The sequence below is a fragment of the Mytilus trossulus genome, chromosome 1 (assembly GCF_036588685.1).
Source record: "Mytilus trossulus isolate FHL-02 chromosome 1, PNRI_Mtr1.1.1.hap1, whole genome shotgun sequence".
Classification (NCBI taxonomy): Eukaryota; Metazoa; Mollusca; class Bivalvia; order Mytilida; family Mytilidae; genus Mytilus; species Mytilus trossulus.
In genome coordinates, this window is record NC_086373.1 from 109,733,722 (window position 1) to 109,754,210 (window position 20,489).

The following is a 20,489-nucleotide window of genomic DNA, read 5'->3' on the forward strand; positions in this document are numbered from 1 at the left end:
CTGTAAAGAATTTAATGTAGTTTATGTATCCAGTACAGTGATGGAAGATCTAGTTCTTCATCTTTGGTTAAAATTCCGAGGGAACATAGAATAAACATATGATTATCAGGGTTTCCGCTTTGGTGTCGAGGAGGTAGACCAGGCAGTTGAACTTCCAAGTGAACTGTCAATACCTAGCTCATTTATCGAGTCGTAATAGATTTTGGTCGTAATATTTCAAGTGAAACAGACACAGGACCCTATGCCCTGACGTGTTGTTGACAGTGACAGGGTCTTGTAATGTGACCAATTGTATTTGCTGTGAATGGGGAACAACTAACATGTATTACATTGGGATGTTTGTACCTAAAGACTTATTGTAGATAATGGGATCTTTTAAATAGGAATAAACTTTATATTTAACTGATATATATGGTGAAGGAAATTGGATATTAGATTTGCACTGGAACACTCGACAAACAATTTTAACTGTATATAACTTGTCATTGTATTTTAACTTTTAGTCTCTAATATAACACAAAAGCTATTGAAAGCGTTTAACCCGACGCACTATTATAATATCTCGATGCATTTGAGACTCTTGAATATTTTAAATGTACATAGATTAAATGTTTTAGTCAACAGTAAGATTCAACAGGAAGAATTAATTTCTATTTTGGTTTCATTGAAACCATGCTTAATATTTTAAATGCTCAAGGTTTATCATACGTACATTACATGGTATTTACTATAGAATTATCGTCACGGAACTGCACAGTGGATGTGTAGGACACCATGATTAAATACCTCTTTTTAACATATACACTAAAGAATTAATCGTAACATCAATTACTTCGAACAACGGGTAGCGGTCATAAAGACAAACTACTATCATATGTTTCTCGCCTCGAAATTCAGTAACATAATTAGTGAATGAAACTATAACTTTAATATGAGTGATATTATATGGGAAATCGGACCGTGAAAATGGAAATTGAAATAGAATAGAAATGTCAAAATTTCAAGATCGTTTTTGTTTTGGTATAAGGAGAGAGTCGTCGTTCGGTGGAATACAAATGCAAAGAGACAATAAAGATCGTATCCCGATATCTCTCCATCGAGAAAAGACTCTTAACCCTGAGAGAAGTGTTTATTCAATTCAGAGGGAAAAATCAGTTCGTGGCGACAAATTGTGCTTTAATTTTCCCAGAGAAAGGGCGTTCCAGGCGACACAGCAAAGGTAAAAGATACTTAAATTAAATGTGTTACTAACATATGTTTTTAGTGGTGTGTATGTTTATATCTAGTTCTTCTCTGAAGTATTATATTGGAATAGAAAGTGTCGTAGGGATTATGTATCAAAATGTTCACCCGACCACTGCTTTTCAAACGTTTCGAAAATATTTAAAGTCGCTATATTTCTTCCTTCTTGGAATATAAACTACCCGTGATATGCTAGTCAACATATTCGAAATATTTTTCACTCACTTTGTCCTCGTTTCTGTACAACATACACAATTAGCCTGCTAAAGGAAAATAATTCCAAGTTTATACATTTTTTTTCATAATAGAACATATACAGTCAGAGGCTGAGTTTCTATGAGTGTCACTTTGATATATGGGCTTCTCTCAAATTAAACTGATTTGCACAAGATGTGTTTTCTCTAACACTTCTTCTTATTTTAACTGTATACGTTTGGAGACGGAAAGTTTCAAATGTGTATGCATTGACGATATTTGTCAGAGGACTCATCCACCTGGCTCCCTTACATTCACCTTAATATACATCCCTGGCTTTCATTCTCTGTCAGTCCGTCAGTCCGTCAGTCCGTCAGTACGTCATTCGTCCCATGAGTATTTGTCGTCACATTTATCTCAGGAACTACATTACAAGGATCTGTGAAATTTTGTTTTAGGTTTTATATGAGTCAGCAATACTGTGAGATATGTTTTCAGAACTTCCTGTTTACCATACAATTTTGACGGGACAGGGTTTCATTAGTAGCTCACAGATTCACTTGTTTTAATTATCTTTGTGTAAAAGAAGTATAATAAATTCTTTCAGAAGTTTTAAAGTAGAAATTTGTAACTTGAGACGAAATAATTGTTTTACACCTCTGTCTTAAATTAAAAGATATTGAATATATCTGTTCTTTGTCCCATTTTTGGCCACTTTAGTTCATATTAAACTATTATCGTGGCAACCTTAGATCTCTCTATCTTTAAGTGTTGAAGTAATAAACAAATTTTGTAATCCTTTTGATGAGACAATTCCCATACATATAATTTTATTTTTATACACCCGCCACACCATCACCTAAGCATAAATAGTGTTTCTTCATGTCCGTCAATACGTCCTATTGTCAAAATTCAAATAGTAAAGTTGTCAATTTTTTCCCGTTGATTACTGGCAATGGTGAAATGTGTTTTATTCAAAAGAATAACGTTGATTGCGCTTTCGCTGATTTATGGCCTTTGGGATGATGAATCAAGCAAAACGACTGGGCAGTATATGGTTCTTGAAATGTAGTTTAACATGTTGGATGTATACTGATTTAAAAATGAATCATAGATGTATTTTTTTTAATAGTTGTTATTGGCTTTGATCTAGCTGTCAGTAAAGGCGTGTACTCTCATATCTGTACTTTTTTTTGTTGTTGTTGAGATGTACAAGTACCCAGCAACGTCCACTCTGTGTTATAGAGATGTATTTCTATTTGTATCCATCTGATGAGTTAATTAAGCCTTTTCTAACTGATTTTGGTTGTTCATTCTTAAGTTGTGCTGTTACAGGTTTAATCCAACATTTTCTACATTTGAAAATGTCTATACCAAGTCAGGAATATGACAGTTCTTGTCCAGCCGTTTTTTATGTGTTTTGTCATTTTATTTTGCCATGTGATAAGGGACTTTCCGATTTGATTTCCCCTGAGTACAGTATTTTTCTGTGATTTTACTTTTTACACCATTGTCCCAGGTTTATTAGGGGGAGGGTTGGGATCCCGCTAACATGTTTAACCCTGCCATATAATGTATGTATGTGCCTGTCTCAAGTCAGAAGCATGTAGTTCAGTGGTTGTCGTCTGGTGCTGTGTTACATATATTTGATTATGTGCATTTATTTGTACATGAATTTGGCCATTAGTTTTCTCGTTTGAATTGTTTTACATTTTCCATTTCGGAGCCTTTTATAGCTAACTATGCGGTATGGGCTTTGCTCATGGTTGAAGACCGTATGGTGATATATGGTTGCTAATATCTATGTCTTGTGAAAGGTTGTCACTTTGGCAATCATATTGCATCTTCCTTTTTTTTTATATATATTTTAAATTAATTTACCCCCAGTTTTCTTATAACCAAGAGGTGTCATATATAAAAAAAAATAAAAAAAGATCTGGCATGACTGCAACCCGAGTTTAAATGATGTGGGTGTACGCAAGTATGGGTAACCTTCCTTCAACAATGAGTCAAACCAATATTGTATAGTCAACTCTTGTTTATTCACTTATTTCTTAGGTCACTTACATTTTATTTTAGCTTTCAATTGTGAATCATTCATTAAAACATCAAATGTTGAAGGTTAATCTTTGTATGATTATATGATTAAGATTTGTGTGTTTTGAAGTTGTGTAGATTATAGTTAGTCTTCTTAACCAGATTATTAATGTATAACTGTAGTCATATTAAATCTTATTAACCATTTGATCCCAGCCAGTTCTAAACCTTTATTCACCTTGTGATCTGATAAACTGCCTATCATTTAAATGTACAATTGTAAAACATGCAATAACTTTAATTAAAATTCAATTAAATTTGACATAACTATGTCACTTCTTCAAGTACGAAGACATGCACTTATAATTAGTTATTTAGTTTATATAGTATTTAGGTCACAAATGACAAATGACATTATTCTTTTATGAATGGAAAAAAGATGTGGGGGTATATGTCTATAAGACAGCAACCTAATGATAAGAATCAATAGATATATATATTGTTTTAGTCATGTTTCGTCGATTAAAAGAAGTCTACAGTACGGTTTGTTAATAAAATCTCCAAAGAAATGAAATAAGCAGGGGAAAAATAACATAATATATACAATGGAAAAGATACCATACAAATATCTCTTGAATATTTAAGTCTACTGGTCAATATACGAACGTGACATTTAACCATTTTATTATTGCATTATTATCATTTAGAATTCAAAATGCCCATGTATTCAGAACTCCTGTGTGTGCAGCATTCCTTTGTTCGTTGGAGGCAAAACATTTTCTTACTTTGACATTCCCAGAAAGAACACTCTGCCTGAGTATGATGGAATAGTAGTTTCAGCGATATGACGTTGATCATTTTAAATATTAATTTTGAATTCCATGTTAACAGAATCGGTTTGGTTTTGTCTCATAAACTTGGTATTCACGCTTGTCCTTTTTTTTCGGTGATTTTTTTTTTAAATTCCCTTTTTTCTTTTGTTAAAGAAAGTATGTCCTGGATAATATTTTTTTTTTCTAAATAGGCTTTAGCACGTAAGACTTTACATAATTGAATATACAATTTAATAAAACTTTTTTTTATTGAATATCATTTGTTTAAAGGTACACAGGTGATAAACATTAGATGTAGTGATTTGTTATATTTAACAATAAACCATCTCTTATCAAAAAGTTTTATTAAGTTTCATATCAAATTAAGTTTATAAAACTTTAAGATTTAAGAGATCTTTGTTATTTATCAGACTTTATTGAAGATCTCCTTTTAATCTTAACCAAACAAGGTGAACCTCAATTGTCATTTGTCAAAGTTATGTTTACACTTTACGACTTACTTTGTTTCTTCATATATCACACACAGGCATAGATATATGGTAAATTTTGGCCGTCTTTCGACCCTTGCCATGCTCTCTGCACGATAAGAACACATTCAACTAGTACGTGAAAGATCTGCAAGTGGTCGATTGCAATGCAAAATGTATCTCCCTAACCATTTTACCATTAAACTTTGCTGTAGTTCAAATGTTCCAAATGTTATCCCGGTTGCCCCTGTTACTTGAAATACATGTTGATGTATCCCGGATGCCCCTGTTACATGCCATACATGTTGATGTATCCCGGATGCCCCTGTTACTTGAAATACATGTTGATGTATCCCGGATGCCCCTGTCACATGACATACATGTTGATGTATCCCGGATGCCCCTGTTACATGACATACATGTTGATGTATCCCGGATGTCCCTGTCACATGACATACGTGTTGATGTATCCCGGATGCCCCTGTCACATGACATACATGTCGATGTATCCCGGATGCCACTGTTACATGACATACATGTTGATGTATCCCGGATGCCCCTGTTACATGACATACGTGTTGATGTATCCCGGATGCCCCTGTCACATGACATACGTGTTGATGTATCCCGGATGCCCCTGTCACATGACATACGTGTTGATGTATCCCGGATGCCCCTGTTACATGACATACATGTTGATGTATCCCGGATGCCCCTGTTACATGACATACGTGTTGATGTATCCCGGATGCCCCTGTTAAATGACATACATGTTGATGTATCCCGGATCTCCCTGTCACATGACAAACATGTTGATGTTTCCCGGATGCCCCTGTTACATGACATACATGTCGATGTATCCCGGATGCCCCTGTTACATGACATACGTGTTGATGTATCCCGGATGCCCCTGTTACATGCCATACATGTTGATGTATCCCGGATGCCCCTGTCACATGACATACATGTTGATGAATCCCGGATAGCCCTGTTACATGACAAACATGTTGATGTATCCCGGATGCCCCTGTCACATGACATACGTGTTGATGTATCCCGGATGCCCCTGTTACATGACATACATGTTGATGTATCCCGGATGTCCCTGTTACATGACATACATGTTGATGTATCCCGGATGGCCCTGTTACATGACATACATGTTGATGTATCCCGGATGTCCCTGCTACGTGACATACATGTTGATGTATCCCGGATGCCCCTGTTACATGCCATGCATGTTGATGTATCCCGGATGCCCCTGTCACATGACATACATGTTGATGTATCCCGGATGCCCCTGTTAATTGCCATACATGTTGATGTATCCCGGATGCCCCTGTTACATGGCATACGTGTTGATGTATCCCGGATGCCCCTGTCACATGACATACGTGTTGATGTATCCCGGATGCCCCTGTCACATGACATACGTGTTGATGTATCCCGGATGCCCCTGTTACATGACATACATGTTGATGTATCCCGGATGCCCCTGTTACATGACATACGTGTTGATGTATCCCGGATGCCCCTGTTAAATGACATACATGTTGATGTATCCCGGATGTCCCTGTCACATGACATACATGTTGATGTATCCCGGATGCCCCTGTAACATGACATACATGTTGATGTATCCCGGATGCCCCTGTTACATGACATACATGTTGATGTATCCCGGATGTCCCTGTTACATGACATACGTGTTGATGTATCCCGGATGCCCCTGTTAAATGACATACATGTTGATGTATCCCGGATGTCCCTGTCACATGACATACATGTTGATGTTGATGTATCCAGGATGCCCCTGTCACATGACATACGTGTTGATGTATCCCGGATGCCCCTGTTACATGACATACATGTTGATGTATCACATATGCCCCTGTCACATGACATACATGTTGATATATCCCGGATGTCCCTGTTACATGACATACATGTTGATGTATCCCGGATGCCCCTGTTACATGCCATACATGCTGATGTATCCCGGATGCCCCTGTCACATGACATACATGTTGATGTTTCCAAGATGTCCCTGTTACATGACATACATGTTGATGTATCCCGGATGCCCCTGTTACATGACATACATGTTGATGTATCCCGGATGCCCCTGTCACATGCCATACATGTTGATGTATCCCGGATGCCCCTGTAACATGACATACATGTTGATGTATCCCGGATGCCCCTGTTACATGACATACGTGTCGATGTATCCCGGATGCCCCTGTTACATGACAAACATGTTGATGTATCCCGGATGTCCCTGTTACATGACATACATGTTGATGTATCCCGGATGCCCCTGTCACATGACAAACATGATGATGTATCCCGGATGTCCCTGTTATATGAAATACATGTTGATGTTTCCCGGATGCCCCTGTCACATGACATACATGTTGATGTATCCCGGATGTCCCTGTCATATGCCATACATGTTGATGTATTCCGGATGCCCCTGTTACATGACATACATGTTGATGTATCCCGGATGCCCCTAATACATGATACATGACATACATGTTGATGTATCCCGGATGTCCCTGTTACATGACATACATGTTGATGTATCCCGGATGCCCCTGTCACATGACAAACATGTTGATGTATCCCGGATGTCCCTGTTACATGACATACATGTTGATGTATCTCGGATGCCCCTGTTACATGACATACATGTTGATGTATCCCGGATGCCCTGTTACATGACATACATGTCGATGTATCCCGGATGCCCCTGTCACATGACATACATGTCGATGTATCCCGGATGCCCCTGTTTCATGACATACGTGTTGATGTATCCCGGATGCCCCTGTCACATGACATACATGTTGATGTATCCTTAATGCCCCTGTCACATGACATACATGTTGATGTATCCTTAATGCCCCTGTCACATGACATACATGTTGATGTATCCCGGATGCTCCTGTTACATGACATACATGTTGATGTATCCCTGATGCCCCTGTTACATGACATACATGTTGATGTATCCCGGATGCCCCTGTTACATGACAAACATGTTGATGTATCCCGGATGTCCCTGTTACATGACATACATGTTGATGTATCCCGGATGCCCCTGTTACATGACTTTCATGTTGATGTATCCCGGATGCCCCTGTTACATGACAAACATGTTGATGTATCCTGGATGCCCCTTTTACAAGACATACGTGTTGATGTATCCCGGATGTCCCTGTCACATGACATACATGTTGATGAATCCCGGATGCCCCTAATACATGACAGACGTGTTGATGTATCCCTGATGCCCCTGTCACATGCCATACGTGTTGATGTATCCCGGATGCCCCTGTCACATGACATACATGTTGATGTTTCCAAGATGTCCCTGTTACATGACATACATGTTGATGTATCCCGGATGCCCCTGTTACATGACATACATGTTGATGTATCCCGGATGCCCCTGTCACATGCCATACATGTTGATGTATCCCGGATGCCCCTGTAACATGACATACATGTTGATGTATCCCGGATGCCCCTGTTACATGACATACGTGTCGATATATCCCGGATGCCCCTGTTACATGACAGACATGTTGATGTATCCCGGATGTCCCTGTTACATGACATACATGTTGATGTATCCCGGATGCCCCTGTCACATGACAAACATGATGATGTATCCCGGATGTCCCTGTTATATGAAATACATGTTGATGTTTCCCGGATGCCCCTGTCACATGACATACATGTTGATGTATCCCGGATGTCCCTGTCATATGCCATACATGTTGATGTATTCCGGATGCCCCTGTTACATGACATACATGTTGATGTATCCCGGATGCCCCTAATACATGATACATGACATACATGTTGATGTGTCCCGGATGTCCCTGTTACATGACATACATGTTGATGTATCCCGGATGCCCCTGTCACATGACAAACATGTTGATGTATCCCGGATGTCCCTGTTACATGACATACATGTTGATGTATCTCGGATGCCCCTGTTACATGACATTCATGTTGATGTATCCCGGATGCCCTGTTACATGACATACATGTCGATGTATCCCGGATGCCCCTGTCACATGACATACATGTCGATGTATCCCGGATGCCCCTGTTTCATGACATACGTGTTGATGTATCCCGGATGCCCCTGTCACATGACATACATGTTGATGTAACCTTAATGCCCCTGTCACATGACATACATGTTGATGTATCCTTAATGCCCCTGTCACATGACATACATGTTGATGTATCCCGGATGCTCCTGTTACATGACATACATGTTGATGTATCCCTGATGCCCCTGTTACATGACATACATGTTGATGTATCCCGGATGCCCCTGTTACATGACAAACATGTTGATGTATCCTGGATGCCCATTTTACAAGACATACGTGTTGATGTATCCCGGATGTCCCTGTCACATGACATACATGTTGATGAATCCCGGATGCCCCTAATACATGACAGACGTGTTGATGTATCCCTGATGCCCCTGTCACATGCCATACGTGTTGATGTATCCCGGATGCCCCTGTCACATGACATACATGTTGATGTTTCCAAGATGTCCCTGTTACATGACATACATGTTGATGTATCCCGGATGCCCCTGTTACATGACATACATGTTGATGTATCCCGGATGCCCCTGTCACATGCCATACATGTTGATGTATCCCGGATGCCCCTGTAACATGACATACATGTTGATGTATCCCGGATGCCCCTGTTACATGACATACGTGTCGATATATCCCGGATGCCCCTGTTACATGACAGACATGTTGATGTATCCCGGATGTCCCTGTTACATGACATACATGTTGATGTATCCCGGATGCCCCTGTCACATGACAAACATGATGATGTATCCCGGATGTCCCTGTTATATGAAATACATGTTGATGTTTCCCGGATGCCCCTGTCACATGACATACATGTTGATGTATCCCGGATGTCCCTGTCATATGCCATACATGTTGATGTATTCCGGATGCCCCTGTTACATGACATACATGTTGATGTATCCCGGATGCCCCTAATACATGATACATGACATACATGTTGATGTGTCCCGGATGTCCCTGTTACATGACATACATGTTGATGTATCCCGGATGCCCCTGTCACATGACAAACATGTTGATGTATCCCGGATGTCCCTGTTACATGACATACATGTTGATGTATCTCGGATGCCCCTGTTACATGACATTCATGTTGATGTATCCCGGATGCCCTGTTACATGACATACATGTCGATGTATCCCGGATGCCCCTGTCACATGACATACATGTCGATGTATCCCGGATGCCCCTGTTTCATGACATACGTGTTGATGTATCCCGGATGCCCCTGTCACATGACATACATGTTGATGTATCCTTAATGCCCCTGTCACATGACATACATGTTGATGTATCCTTAATGCCCCTGTCACATGACATACATGTTGATGTATCCCGGATGCTCCTGTTACATGACATACATGTTGATGTATCCCTGATGCCCCTGTTACATGACATACATGTTGATGTATCCCGGATGCCCCTGTTACATGACAAACATGTTGATGTATCCCGGATGTCCCTGTTACATGACATACATGTTGATGTATCCCGGATGCCCCTGTTACATGACTTTCATGTTGATGTATCCCGGATGCCCCTGTTACATGACAAACATGTTGATGTATCCTGGATGCCCCTTTTACAAGACATACGTGTTGATGTATCCCGGATGTCCCTGTCACATGACATACATGTTGATGAATCCCGGATGCCCCTAATACATGACAGACGTGTTGATGTATCCCTGATGCCCCTGTCACATGCCATACGTGTTGATGTATCCCGGATGTCCCTGTTACATGACATACATCATGATGTATCCTGGATACGAACAACATTTTACGAACAACAATAATTCAATCTATGTCACATATCAGAATTAAAAAAAAACTGTTTGGTCTTTTCTTTAAAAGACTTGATTTAAAGCAAACAGTAAATATCAATATAAATATTAGATTTATAAACATTCTGAACATTCTGAACATATATATGCATCTCAGTTTATACAATATGTAGGGTCTATGTGTCCTGTCATGATACACTTGACCCAGGAGTGTTGATTACACAAGGCATATTTCACAATATTTAAAATTGAAATTGTCTCTTTGAAAGTTTTATAGAATTTGACAATTGATCTATTATGGTTAAATTTACAAATTGTGACTTGGATGGAGAGTTTCATCTCATTTACACTCATACCACATCTTTTATCTTTCAACAAGATATTATATTCAGCCTTCTATCAAAGTTATTCTGACTTCCTAAAACATCAACATTTAATTTGAGTTTTTATTTACCAAACACTTATGTCTGATATCAGGACAAAATATGTAGAAAAGTCCGTATTGTTCAAACATAGCGAAGGATTAGACCTATGTCAATACATCCAGATGTTGACTAAAAACAGCATAAGTTGCATACTTAACTTGATAACGTGTCTATAAGTGTTCGGTACTATAAATCATTCCAGAAAGTGAAATACACAATGTATATTGTTAAGTTGAGATTTAAGATAGAAAACTAACAATAAAATTTATTTATCTGAAGACGGTCATCTTGAAGTATTGTTTACATTTAAATTGATTATCTGATTACAATGCTGACAAGTACTTTAACATGAGAGATTTATTTCGGGAACGGGAATGGCAAGTCAGATATCGATTTAGTCATATTTCAGTATGATCTAATGTTGGATCTTTAAAAATTCAAAGTAATTTTCATTGATATGTGAGGTGTGGTAGTAAACTGTTTTGTATTAATTCTGGAAGAAGGAAATCGTTTGATTGAAGTCAATTATGTTCATATAATTCATTACATAAATTAGGGGAAATATAAATGTTTAAAAATGCCTCAAGGAAGAAGAAGGTAAGATATATTTGTATTTGAAATCTTTATCTAGTTTAATTCGTCGAGTATTAAACATGTTAAAATTCCTTCTGTATGATTTAAAGATTCTGTGTATGATATGTTGATTTTAAGCGACTTTTAAGAAAAAAACATTAGTCCTCTCGTTTGAATTGTTTTACATTGTCTTATCGGGGCCTTTTATAGCTGACTATGCGGTATGGGCTTTGCTCATTGTTGAAGGCCGTACGGTGACCTATAGTTGTTAATGTCTGTGTCATTTTGGTCTTTTGTGGATAGTTGTCTCATTGGCGATCATACCACATCTTCTTTTTTATATTGTTAGTTTTCCTACAAATTAAAAATGACCACCACTATATAGCACTATAGTTCTGAAAGTAGCATTAAACACCAATCAATCATCATATCTATCTTACTTAAAAGTAGTAGAGTACCACCCCTTACTGTCGCATCTCAGTTCTTACAATAAATCGGAAATGTACATTGAACCACTTTACCGATTTAATATTTGAAGAAACAAAAAACCTTCTCCAACAGGATTGTATTATAAGGAATAACCGGAAATCAGCACATCTAGTTGTAGATATATATGTTACCCTAACTTGTGATACTAAATGTTTTAAAGATTGCATGTTGCGAAAATAAATGATATACAAATGCACACACAAACAGCCATGGAATTGCGATCGTATTGCTGGTATTTATTCAACAGACTTAATGATAAGTCTTCAACCAGGAGTCTATAGATTTAGGAAGATGTGGTATGAGTGCCAATGAGACAACTCTCCATCCAAGTCACAATTTATAAAAGTAAACCATTACAGGTAAAGTAACGGTCTTCCACATGGAGTCTAGGCTCACACCGAACAGCAAGCTATAAAGGGCCCCAAAATTACTACTGTAAAAGCATTCAAACTGGAAAACCAACGATCTAATCTAATTAAAAAACGAGAAACTAGAAACACTTATGAACCACATGAACAAACGACAACCCCTGAACATCAGATTCCTGCCTAAGAACAGATGCAAACAATTGCAGCGGGATTAAACGTTTTACCGGTAACAGACCTTCTCCATTTTCCGTTGCTTACAACTTACTTTAAGTTTATTTTTACTATAGTAGATTTAAATCAGTATCCAGCCTGTGTTTGTGACACTTGACTTGACCGTTTGAATCTTATATATAAAAAGTAAACCCATTAAATTTTGAGATATATCCATTCTATAATTTTTCTCTACATTTTCAGAAAAACCTTCAGATTTGAGAAACTTTGTGGTTGGACTACACCCGACAGTGGAGAAGGTATTCATTATATATGTACATTATATACAACGTATTATCGTCATTAATTTGGTATTAATCAAGCCGTCTGAGTATACAGTAATCTTGTCTGTTTGTCTCTCCGTATTTTTGTAAAGGAAAGTATACTGCATGCAGAGATATATTTAATATTTTTACGCTTGATCGTTTTATTAAAAAAAATGTTTATTTATATATTTAAATGACTGATAAATAAAACTCTCGTAACATTTTTTCTTAATTGATGGTCGATCAAGCGTTCCGGTTTGTAGTAGGCCATAAAATTTGTTAAGTACCATAGAAAAACTACTCATTAACAAAGATATACTGAAAAGGTTTATTTTATGTTTCAATGGGTTTTGAAATATTTTAATTAAATTTTGGAAAACTTATTGCCATTTCACTGTTGGAAATCTGGACATTTTTTTTTATGTTAACTTTGAGATATTTTGATATGACAAGTTCTGCTATTCACTTGGAAAATAAACATTCTTTTACATCTTTTAATATTCTGTTTAAAATGTTTAAATATTTAATACAGGAACTATTATACTCGGGAGCATAAGGTCAAGAAGCTATAACTCAGTAATTAAATTCTGTGAAACGAAACCAACACACCTTTGTATACTTATATCGTTATGAATATTAAAAGGGGAAATTAAAAGCATGTTTTTACAAAAAGAAAAAAAGTTAGAAATATTAACATTTAGAAACTTACTTTTAATTGCTTATGTAATGCGGCCTTTTGAACATATCGTTCACTTTTAGCGAACTTCAAGACTTTGATGGTACCCATCATGTAACGAGCGAAAACACACAATCATTATAGTATTTTGAAAGGAGTTAAAACAAAACGTATTGAGAAAAAATAAAGAACTTGTAGCGAGACAATATTTTGAATTAAAAGAGGACATGCTGGTAATCTAGATTGATGGGGGACATTTTTTTGTTGTCATTGTGTTGGACTGAAAAGGAATGAAAGAAGCATTGCGGATACATTTTTTAATAGCTATAGTTGTTAATTTCTGTGTCATTTTGGTCTCTTGTGGAGATTTTGTCTCATTGGCAATCAAACCACATCTTCTTTTTTTATATTTAACCTGCCTCTTTTCAAAATTTATTAGTGATATATGAACATCTTCTACTAGTCTGTATAAACTCCGTTGTACGTAGAACCAGCTATGAAAGATATAACTGAAATTATATGCCCTTTTTTAGGTGTCGTTGAATGGGTGAAGATACAATTACTGATACAGGCAAAGAAAGGTAAATATATATATAATTATACACAAGACTAAGACAAATGTAGGCTTATTATGAAGTTGCAAAAACACCATGAAGAAAGATATTGTTCACAACATAATTGTCCCCCCACTTAATATGACTATCATTGAGAGTTTGTTTTGTTACAAGCTAAATGTTCAGTGGCGAATATTTTATGCGAAATCTAAACGATAACGAATTCACAAATAAAACTATATTATATATATAATAGGTATGTTGTGCAAGGCAGATAGAAAATTAAAATATATTGTGATATTTAAACGGGTGGGAACATCGATACGTGACATTGATCCAATCTGTCATTTGAATTATAAAATTGTGCTTTATTTTATTTTTTCTTCGTTTGTTATTTAGCTGAATACAATAATATTTGAAAACAAGTCTGTTGTAATTTAAATTAAAAAAAAATAGTTAAAAAAAAAAAAAAAATAAAAAAAAATAAAAAAAAAAAATCTCCATTCCTTACTTACATATATCTAGCTGAGTTCAATTATATTCTGATGAAATAATGTTTCATTTCAGATAGAAAACTTCGAATTACTACTGAAGATTTTGTTTTCCGACATGTCCCGAGGCGCCGGTGTTCTGGACATTATGATGCCGAAACTTTTGAGAAACATAGTCTTCATTCAAACTTCTTTGTCACTGAAAAGAAAGAAACAGAACAGAAACCGACAAAGAATAGAAATCAAAGTGCAGTAAAATCTGCTCAGTCAAGTTCTGTTTCAGATAATGATCACAAAAGAAGACTTCTTAGGAGCAGAAGTAAGGATGATATGGGGATCATCTCAAAGTCACAAAGCATCCCGGAAGATTTCGAGAAATTACGACCGACAAAACGTTGTAGAAGTGTTAGCACTGAAGACGACAGTGCATGGACTAACCCTGGTAATACATCTAAACTTAAACGACTCCTTAAATGTGCCAAACTATATCAATCAATAGATAATGGGGTGTATGATGAGGAAGATGAAGGGTATGGATCTAAATCTTCTAGTGCGGACGAAAAGTTAAATAGAGACAGGAAATTTACTTGTAGGAATAAGGAGACAGACTTAAGTGGTTGGGCTATGCCATATTTAGATCTTGATAGTGACTTCAAGTCTTTCAACTCAGCTCGTAAGCCTACCAAGTTTTCGTATACGCACCAAAGTACTCTCAGGTCCCAGTTATATGGGGACTCTGAAGACGAAGGTGTTAAAGACCTAGACACCGACAGGGCTGATATACTGTCTGGTCCATTCAAATACTACAAGACGGGATACCAAGATGGTACGTCAGATAATATTACAAAACTATTGGAGAGGACATATTCACAAATGGGAAGTCAGAGAGATATTGCCGATATGGTCAAAATACGTGAACTTAGATCCACTCGGTTAACAGTGAGGACAATAAGTATTCAGGATGCAAAGGAAGGTAAAAATCAAACCGAGCAGAATAAAACAGCTATAAATAATCAAAAGGAATTCTATGATCAACAGAAAACTTTAGTACGCTCTAATTCAAGTCTTCAGACTGATAGAACTCAATATCCGTTGTATTGTACGAGTCCAGAACTTAAATTTAACACAAGTTCACAAAGACCAGTGTCAAAAAAGAATGTTCGGAGTATACGTGAAGAACATAGTCAAAGACTAGCTCAAACTGAGCTTCTTAATAAAACAAGATTTCCATATTTGGATTTTTATAGAGCTCATACAAGTGTTAACCTTCCGTTAGGTGAACTACTTCCGGCTGTTGATCGTAGTCTAAAAAACAAAAGTGGAAAATCTAAAACATATGTTTATGAAAATGTGCCAAATATAACTCCAGTTCGTGAGTCTCCACATGGAGTAGATAGAGAATCAACAAACATTAATTCAGATCAACCCCCTCATGTAAGTAATTACAGGATAAGCCATCGTTGATAAAACCCATTCGAGCCATTCCAAATAGAACGCAAATCAAAATCAAACCATTTGTGATGATTTGGTCGTAAAAGGCCTTGTGTTTTAACCTTGAAATTTGTCTCAATTTGTCTTTAAAGATAATAAAAGAAATCTTATATCACCAAAAATGAGGACTTCAACTATCGTACATCCTAATTACATAGATTTCGTCAAACTTTTGATAACTATCTTTGGAATCATTGTTATCAAAACAATGACCACGGTTAGGAGGAGGTTTGAGTTCTCCCAAACATGATAAATTCGAACATGGTCAAACAAAGTATTAGAATTTAGTTTTCGAATCTTCTCTCCTAAACAATTAGCTTTTGAAATAAGAGCAAAAGGCTCCAGGGTCGACTGTGAGACGATGACATGTCTTTCTTGTCAATTATCACTTTAATAACCCCGCTTAGCGGTCTATTACAAAGTTCATACTCATATCCCATGAACATGTTATTGTCCGAATCATTAAATACTAATTCATAATCACAGTATGAATCGTGACACAAAAAGTACTAAATTTGAAATGAAGATGTAGCGGTTTTATGCTTACTTATTTTAAAATTGGGAAACTTTATAAAATTATCATTTTCTTGTTATGAATAATTTATTTTCTATATCTGACATATCATAGAAAGGGTGAGAGGGAGGGAGTGTGTTGCTCTAAGTAGTAATAAATATATTTAGGAGGTTTCTTTTCTTGTATTTTATGTATCAATTTTTCGAATAACCGACACTTGAGACGAATTAATGTAATACCTATTTTTGTTTTGTATTGAAGACATTAGGAGGACCACCATTTAAAGAACAAATCAAAACACCCGAAGCATTAAAAGGGCTACCATCGTACATGTTGGTAAGTAGTCAAATATTTTATTCATATGATCAAAGTTATATTGAGAAGAAAGATACATATACACAATAAGATGAATGTAACACTATATGACTATACATGTACATATAAAGTACCTTTTAAATTTGAAATAGTTCAGCAGGAACTGACATGCTGCAGGAGATCACCTATCTAATTTCATATACTAAAATTACTTTAGATTCGATGTATAGTTTGTAGATATTTTGAATATTAAGTGTTATTAAGTATTGTCGAACTGTTTTATTGACTTTTGTGTCATTAATTTCCATATAACCCTACAAATAAGAACTCAGATCAAAACCCTTTTTAAAATAACAAAAAATTATTTATGATACCTACTTTTTAGTTTAAACGTAAAAAAGATTCTACATACTTTGAAAGTTAGAAAATAAATCTGATATTAACGGTAGATTCTTTTGATTATATCTTCGCCCATTTTCTTTAAAATCTTACATTAAAAGGAACGAGAATGTGTTCATATAGCCACTTCAAATTGTAAATGTCTGGTTTTGTAAAATGAATACGACACTTAATAAAATACATGTTTTTTTCTTGATTTGCTTTCAAGAAAAACGCTCAAAGCCGAATAATGTAAACTCTCCCCATCAGCAGTTTGATTGCAGTTTATTTAAAAACTGAATGCTTCTTCTTGTAAATTTATTGTAAAAGCGATGACCGAGGTACATTTTGTATGAAGCGCGGAAGCGGTTAGGACTGAGTGCTGAAAAACTTGAACGGACAATTTAAAAAGATATTGTTATAAATCATGTCAGTTGCGAAGTTCTGAATATCGAGTTGATAATAATTTAGAGGCCGATAGTTCCGGCCGTGACAGATAGTTCTACAGAAGCGGTATAAACTTAGTGCTGTAAAATCTTGAAGACAACACAAAAACTATTAATTACAACAATATGAGACAATTTAAGTTATCTGCATGATATGTTTGTTTATTTTTATCATTTTATCAATTACAACAGGACAATTACCAGAGTTCTGGTCAGTGGTTACGTAACCAATCGCTTAAAGCTACGGAGGGAAGTAATTCGGGGTAGGTATTATCTATATCAAGCTTCTAATAAACATGTTTTGGCATTATAAAAGCACTAAGTTAGCCATAGAAAGCTGCTTGTTATTGTCAAATTTAGAAATTTAATTGTGCTTTTCCGCTCTAGGTCAACACCTATATGTGTCGATGTTTGGTTTCTTTTTGCCATTCATTGTGTTTATTTGAATTAATATTTATACACATAACTGGCATACAAATATTTTGCATTTATATTTGTTCTAAACTATTTTATGTTGAATGTTGAAACAAGATACACTTTTAGCACGCATTCAATATGTGTATTGAGATAGGAATCACTTTATAATAAAACATGTGTATTAATTTTGCTGGCTAAAGAATTGTATATCAAACTTTTAATAACAATTGTATCAATACCGTCATAAACGCCTCAACTCATTGGACAGGCTAACTTCTCTTGAAATGTCTGTGCCTGGTGTTGAAGTTGAACTGGACAGACTAACTTCTCTTGAAATGTCTGTGTCTAGTATTGAAGTTGAAATAAAACGCGAATCTGACAAGAAGAAACCTTTGGGGAAGTATGTGGATTGAAACGCTTACTAATTCAGTCTCTTTTTTAAATACGCATGCATTTAAGTATATAATTATACAGTAGATTATGGTTTTTTCTTCACTTACATTGCTCTGTAATCGTCTCATAATGGACATTTAGTACTGTCTTGCTTTGCTAACCTTCTGAACATCATTGTAAGTGTCTATTGGGGTGTACAAAAGAGAAACATTACGCTTACATTACTGAAATATAGGACTTAACACACGTAAGTCTCGTCTGGTAAACGGGAGATAATTCTGATATAAAACATAATCATTGTCCACGTCTAATTTATCAAACAATATCATCCGACTTTTTAGTTCTGTCATCCTTAATGACTCTTGTATTAAGTAGTGTTATTAACTATACTAATTAATGTTTAACTGTCATGTATTGCTTGTGTATGTAAACGTATTGCATGTCTAATTCTGCATGAAGTCATGTTTTCTTCTGTGAAGCGATGTACATGTAATCGTTATGTATTTGTGCCTCGTCTTATTGTTGTCGTCTTTGTATCATTGTGATTTTTCACATACCATTGCAATAAGTATCAATGACAGCAGTCATCATGAATACTTAAACAATCAAGTCAGCCATTTTACTCCAAACAAAATTACTGATAAGAGGATATTAGGATAACGACTTGTGTTTAGAGGTGCATCCATATGAGCAGTAATGTTTTGAAAATTATACGTTTTTAAAAGAAGTTTTCTTTGAATTCTGCAACAGAACGAACTCGGTACAAAGAACCTGAAAATTTTCTAATCTAAAGTAAAATATATATATAAATGATAACAATTCCGACTTAAGCGTCGTCATACTTAATTCATAATGTTTCTGACGGACTGGCATGCTAGATGGTATCCAGTATTTGCAATGCTGTTCTAATGATTGAAATGAATCGTTCATCTATTGTTTTTTTAAATGTTAGATTTCAGTATCTGGTGAAGTTTATTTTTGGATACACAATCAGTAACATACTGGCTGTTTTCTTATCCAAAGAGTAATGTGCATAGAAATCAGTAAAATACTGGTTCTTTTTACTTATCCATAGAGTAAAGTGAAGATAGATAGCGTAATCAAACGGAGGTGTAACACATCTATTACAGTCTTCAAAATGACATTTAAACCTTGCCATTTTCAAACAGATTTAAAAACAAATACATCTGATTTAACCATGAATAATACATTGTTTTCTTTTATTATAGAGTACGGCTCTCTGGTAATCCAGATAAAGACTCCAAAAAGAAACTAAGAGAAGCATTTTCTAGATTTTACAATACACGTTCTAGTATGAAAAATAGGGACTGGGCAAGCGATTATAAGTATATATGGAACGCTTAAGCCGGTGTGCTTTATTGTTTGTTGAATGGTTGTTACAGTTTTTATTATTGAATTAAATTTGTTTTATTATTTGTTTTAAATGTTTTTATATTATTCAAGGAATGAAAGCTTGTACTGCATACAGTGTATTTAATGCATGCCAATGACTTTATTTTTTGTGCTAGAAAAAAAATACCACTGGCTGTGCCATTGTTAATGACGTCATTACTTTAACTCCATTGGATTTAGTCTTGATTACATGTTTTTTTTTGGGGGGGATAGAATGGCAATTTCCTATGTGTTTAGCCAGACTTCCAAGCCTCGCACGTCAATCATTTTGTTTTTATTTTTTGGAAAACCCATCCAAATGTCATACTGAAATTGATGAGAAGGAGACACACTAGTCAGAGATTACTCTGACGTCCAA

At 35.9% G+C, this 20,489-nt stretch overlaps 1 protein-coding gene across 2 annotated transcripts; it reads left to right on the forward strand.

Moving 5' to 3' along the window:
• The first annotated feature begins 724 nt into the window (after nt 1–724).
• LOC134697355 (uncharacterized) lies at nt 725–20,156 on the forward strand. 2 transcript variants are annotated; one of them, XM_063559583.1, is made up of 7 exons: nt 725–1,219; nt 12,982–13,037; nt 14,253–14,300; nt 14,841–16,198; nt 17,031–17,105; nt 18,101–18,171; nt 19,948–20,156. In XM_063559583.1, exons 1-7 carry the CDS (start codon nt 990–992, stop codon nt 20,081–20,083), a joined length of 1,974 nt encoding a protein of 657 aa, XP_063415653.1. In that variant the 5' UTR covers nt 725–989; the 3' UTR covers nt 20,084–20,156. The 2 variants fall into 2 exon arrangements, with proteins under 2 accessions (XP_063415653.1, XP_063415662.1); XM_063559592.1 differs by lacking the exon at nt 725–1,219 and adding an exon at nt 11,527–11,734.
• Nucleotides 20,157–20,489: the final 333 nt, after the last annotated feature.

What these genes read in the sequence shown, in the direction of transcription:
- LOC134697355 (XM_063559583.1), top strand. Translation starts at nt 990, where the DNA reads ATGTCAAAATTTCAAGATCGTTTTTGTTTTGGTATAAGGAGAGAGTCG. An exon ending in GGCTACCATCGTACATGTTG is followed by an intron (nt 17,106 to 18,100) that starts GTAAGTAGTCAA and finishes CAATTACAACAG; the next exon opens with GACAATTACCAGAGTTCTGG. An exon ending in ACGGAGGGAAGTAATTCGGG is followed by an intron (nt 18,172 to 19,947) that starts GTAGGTATTATC and finishes CTTTTATTATAG; the next exon opens with AGTACGGCTCTCTGGTAATC.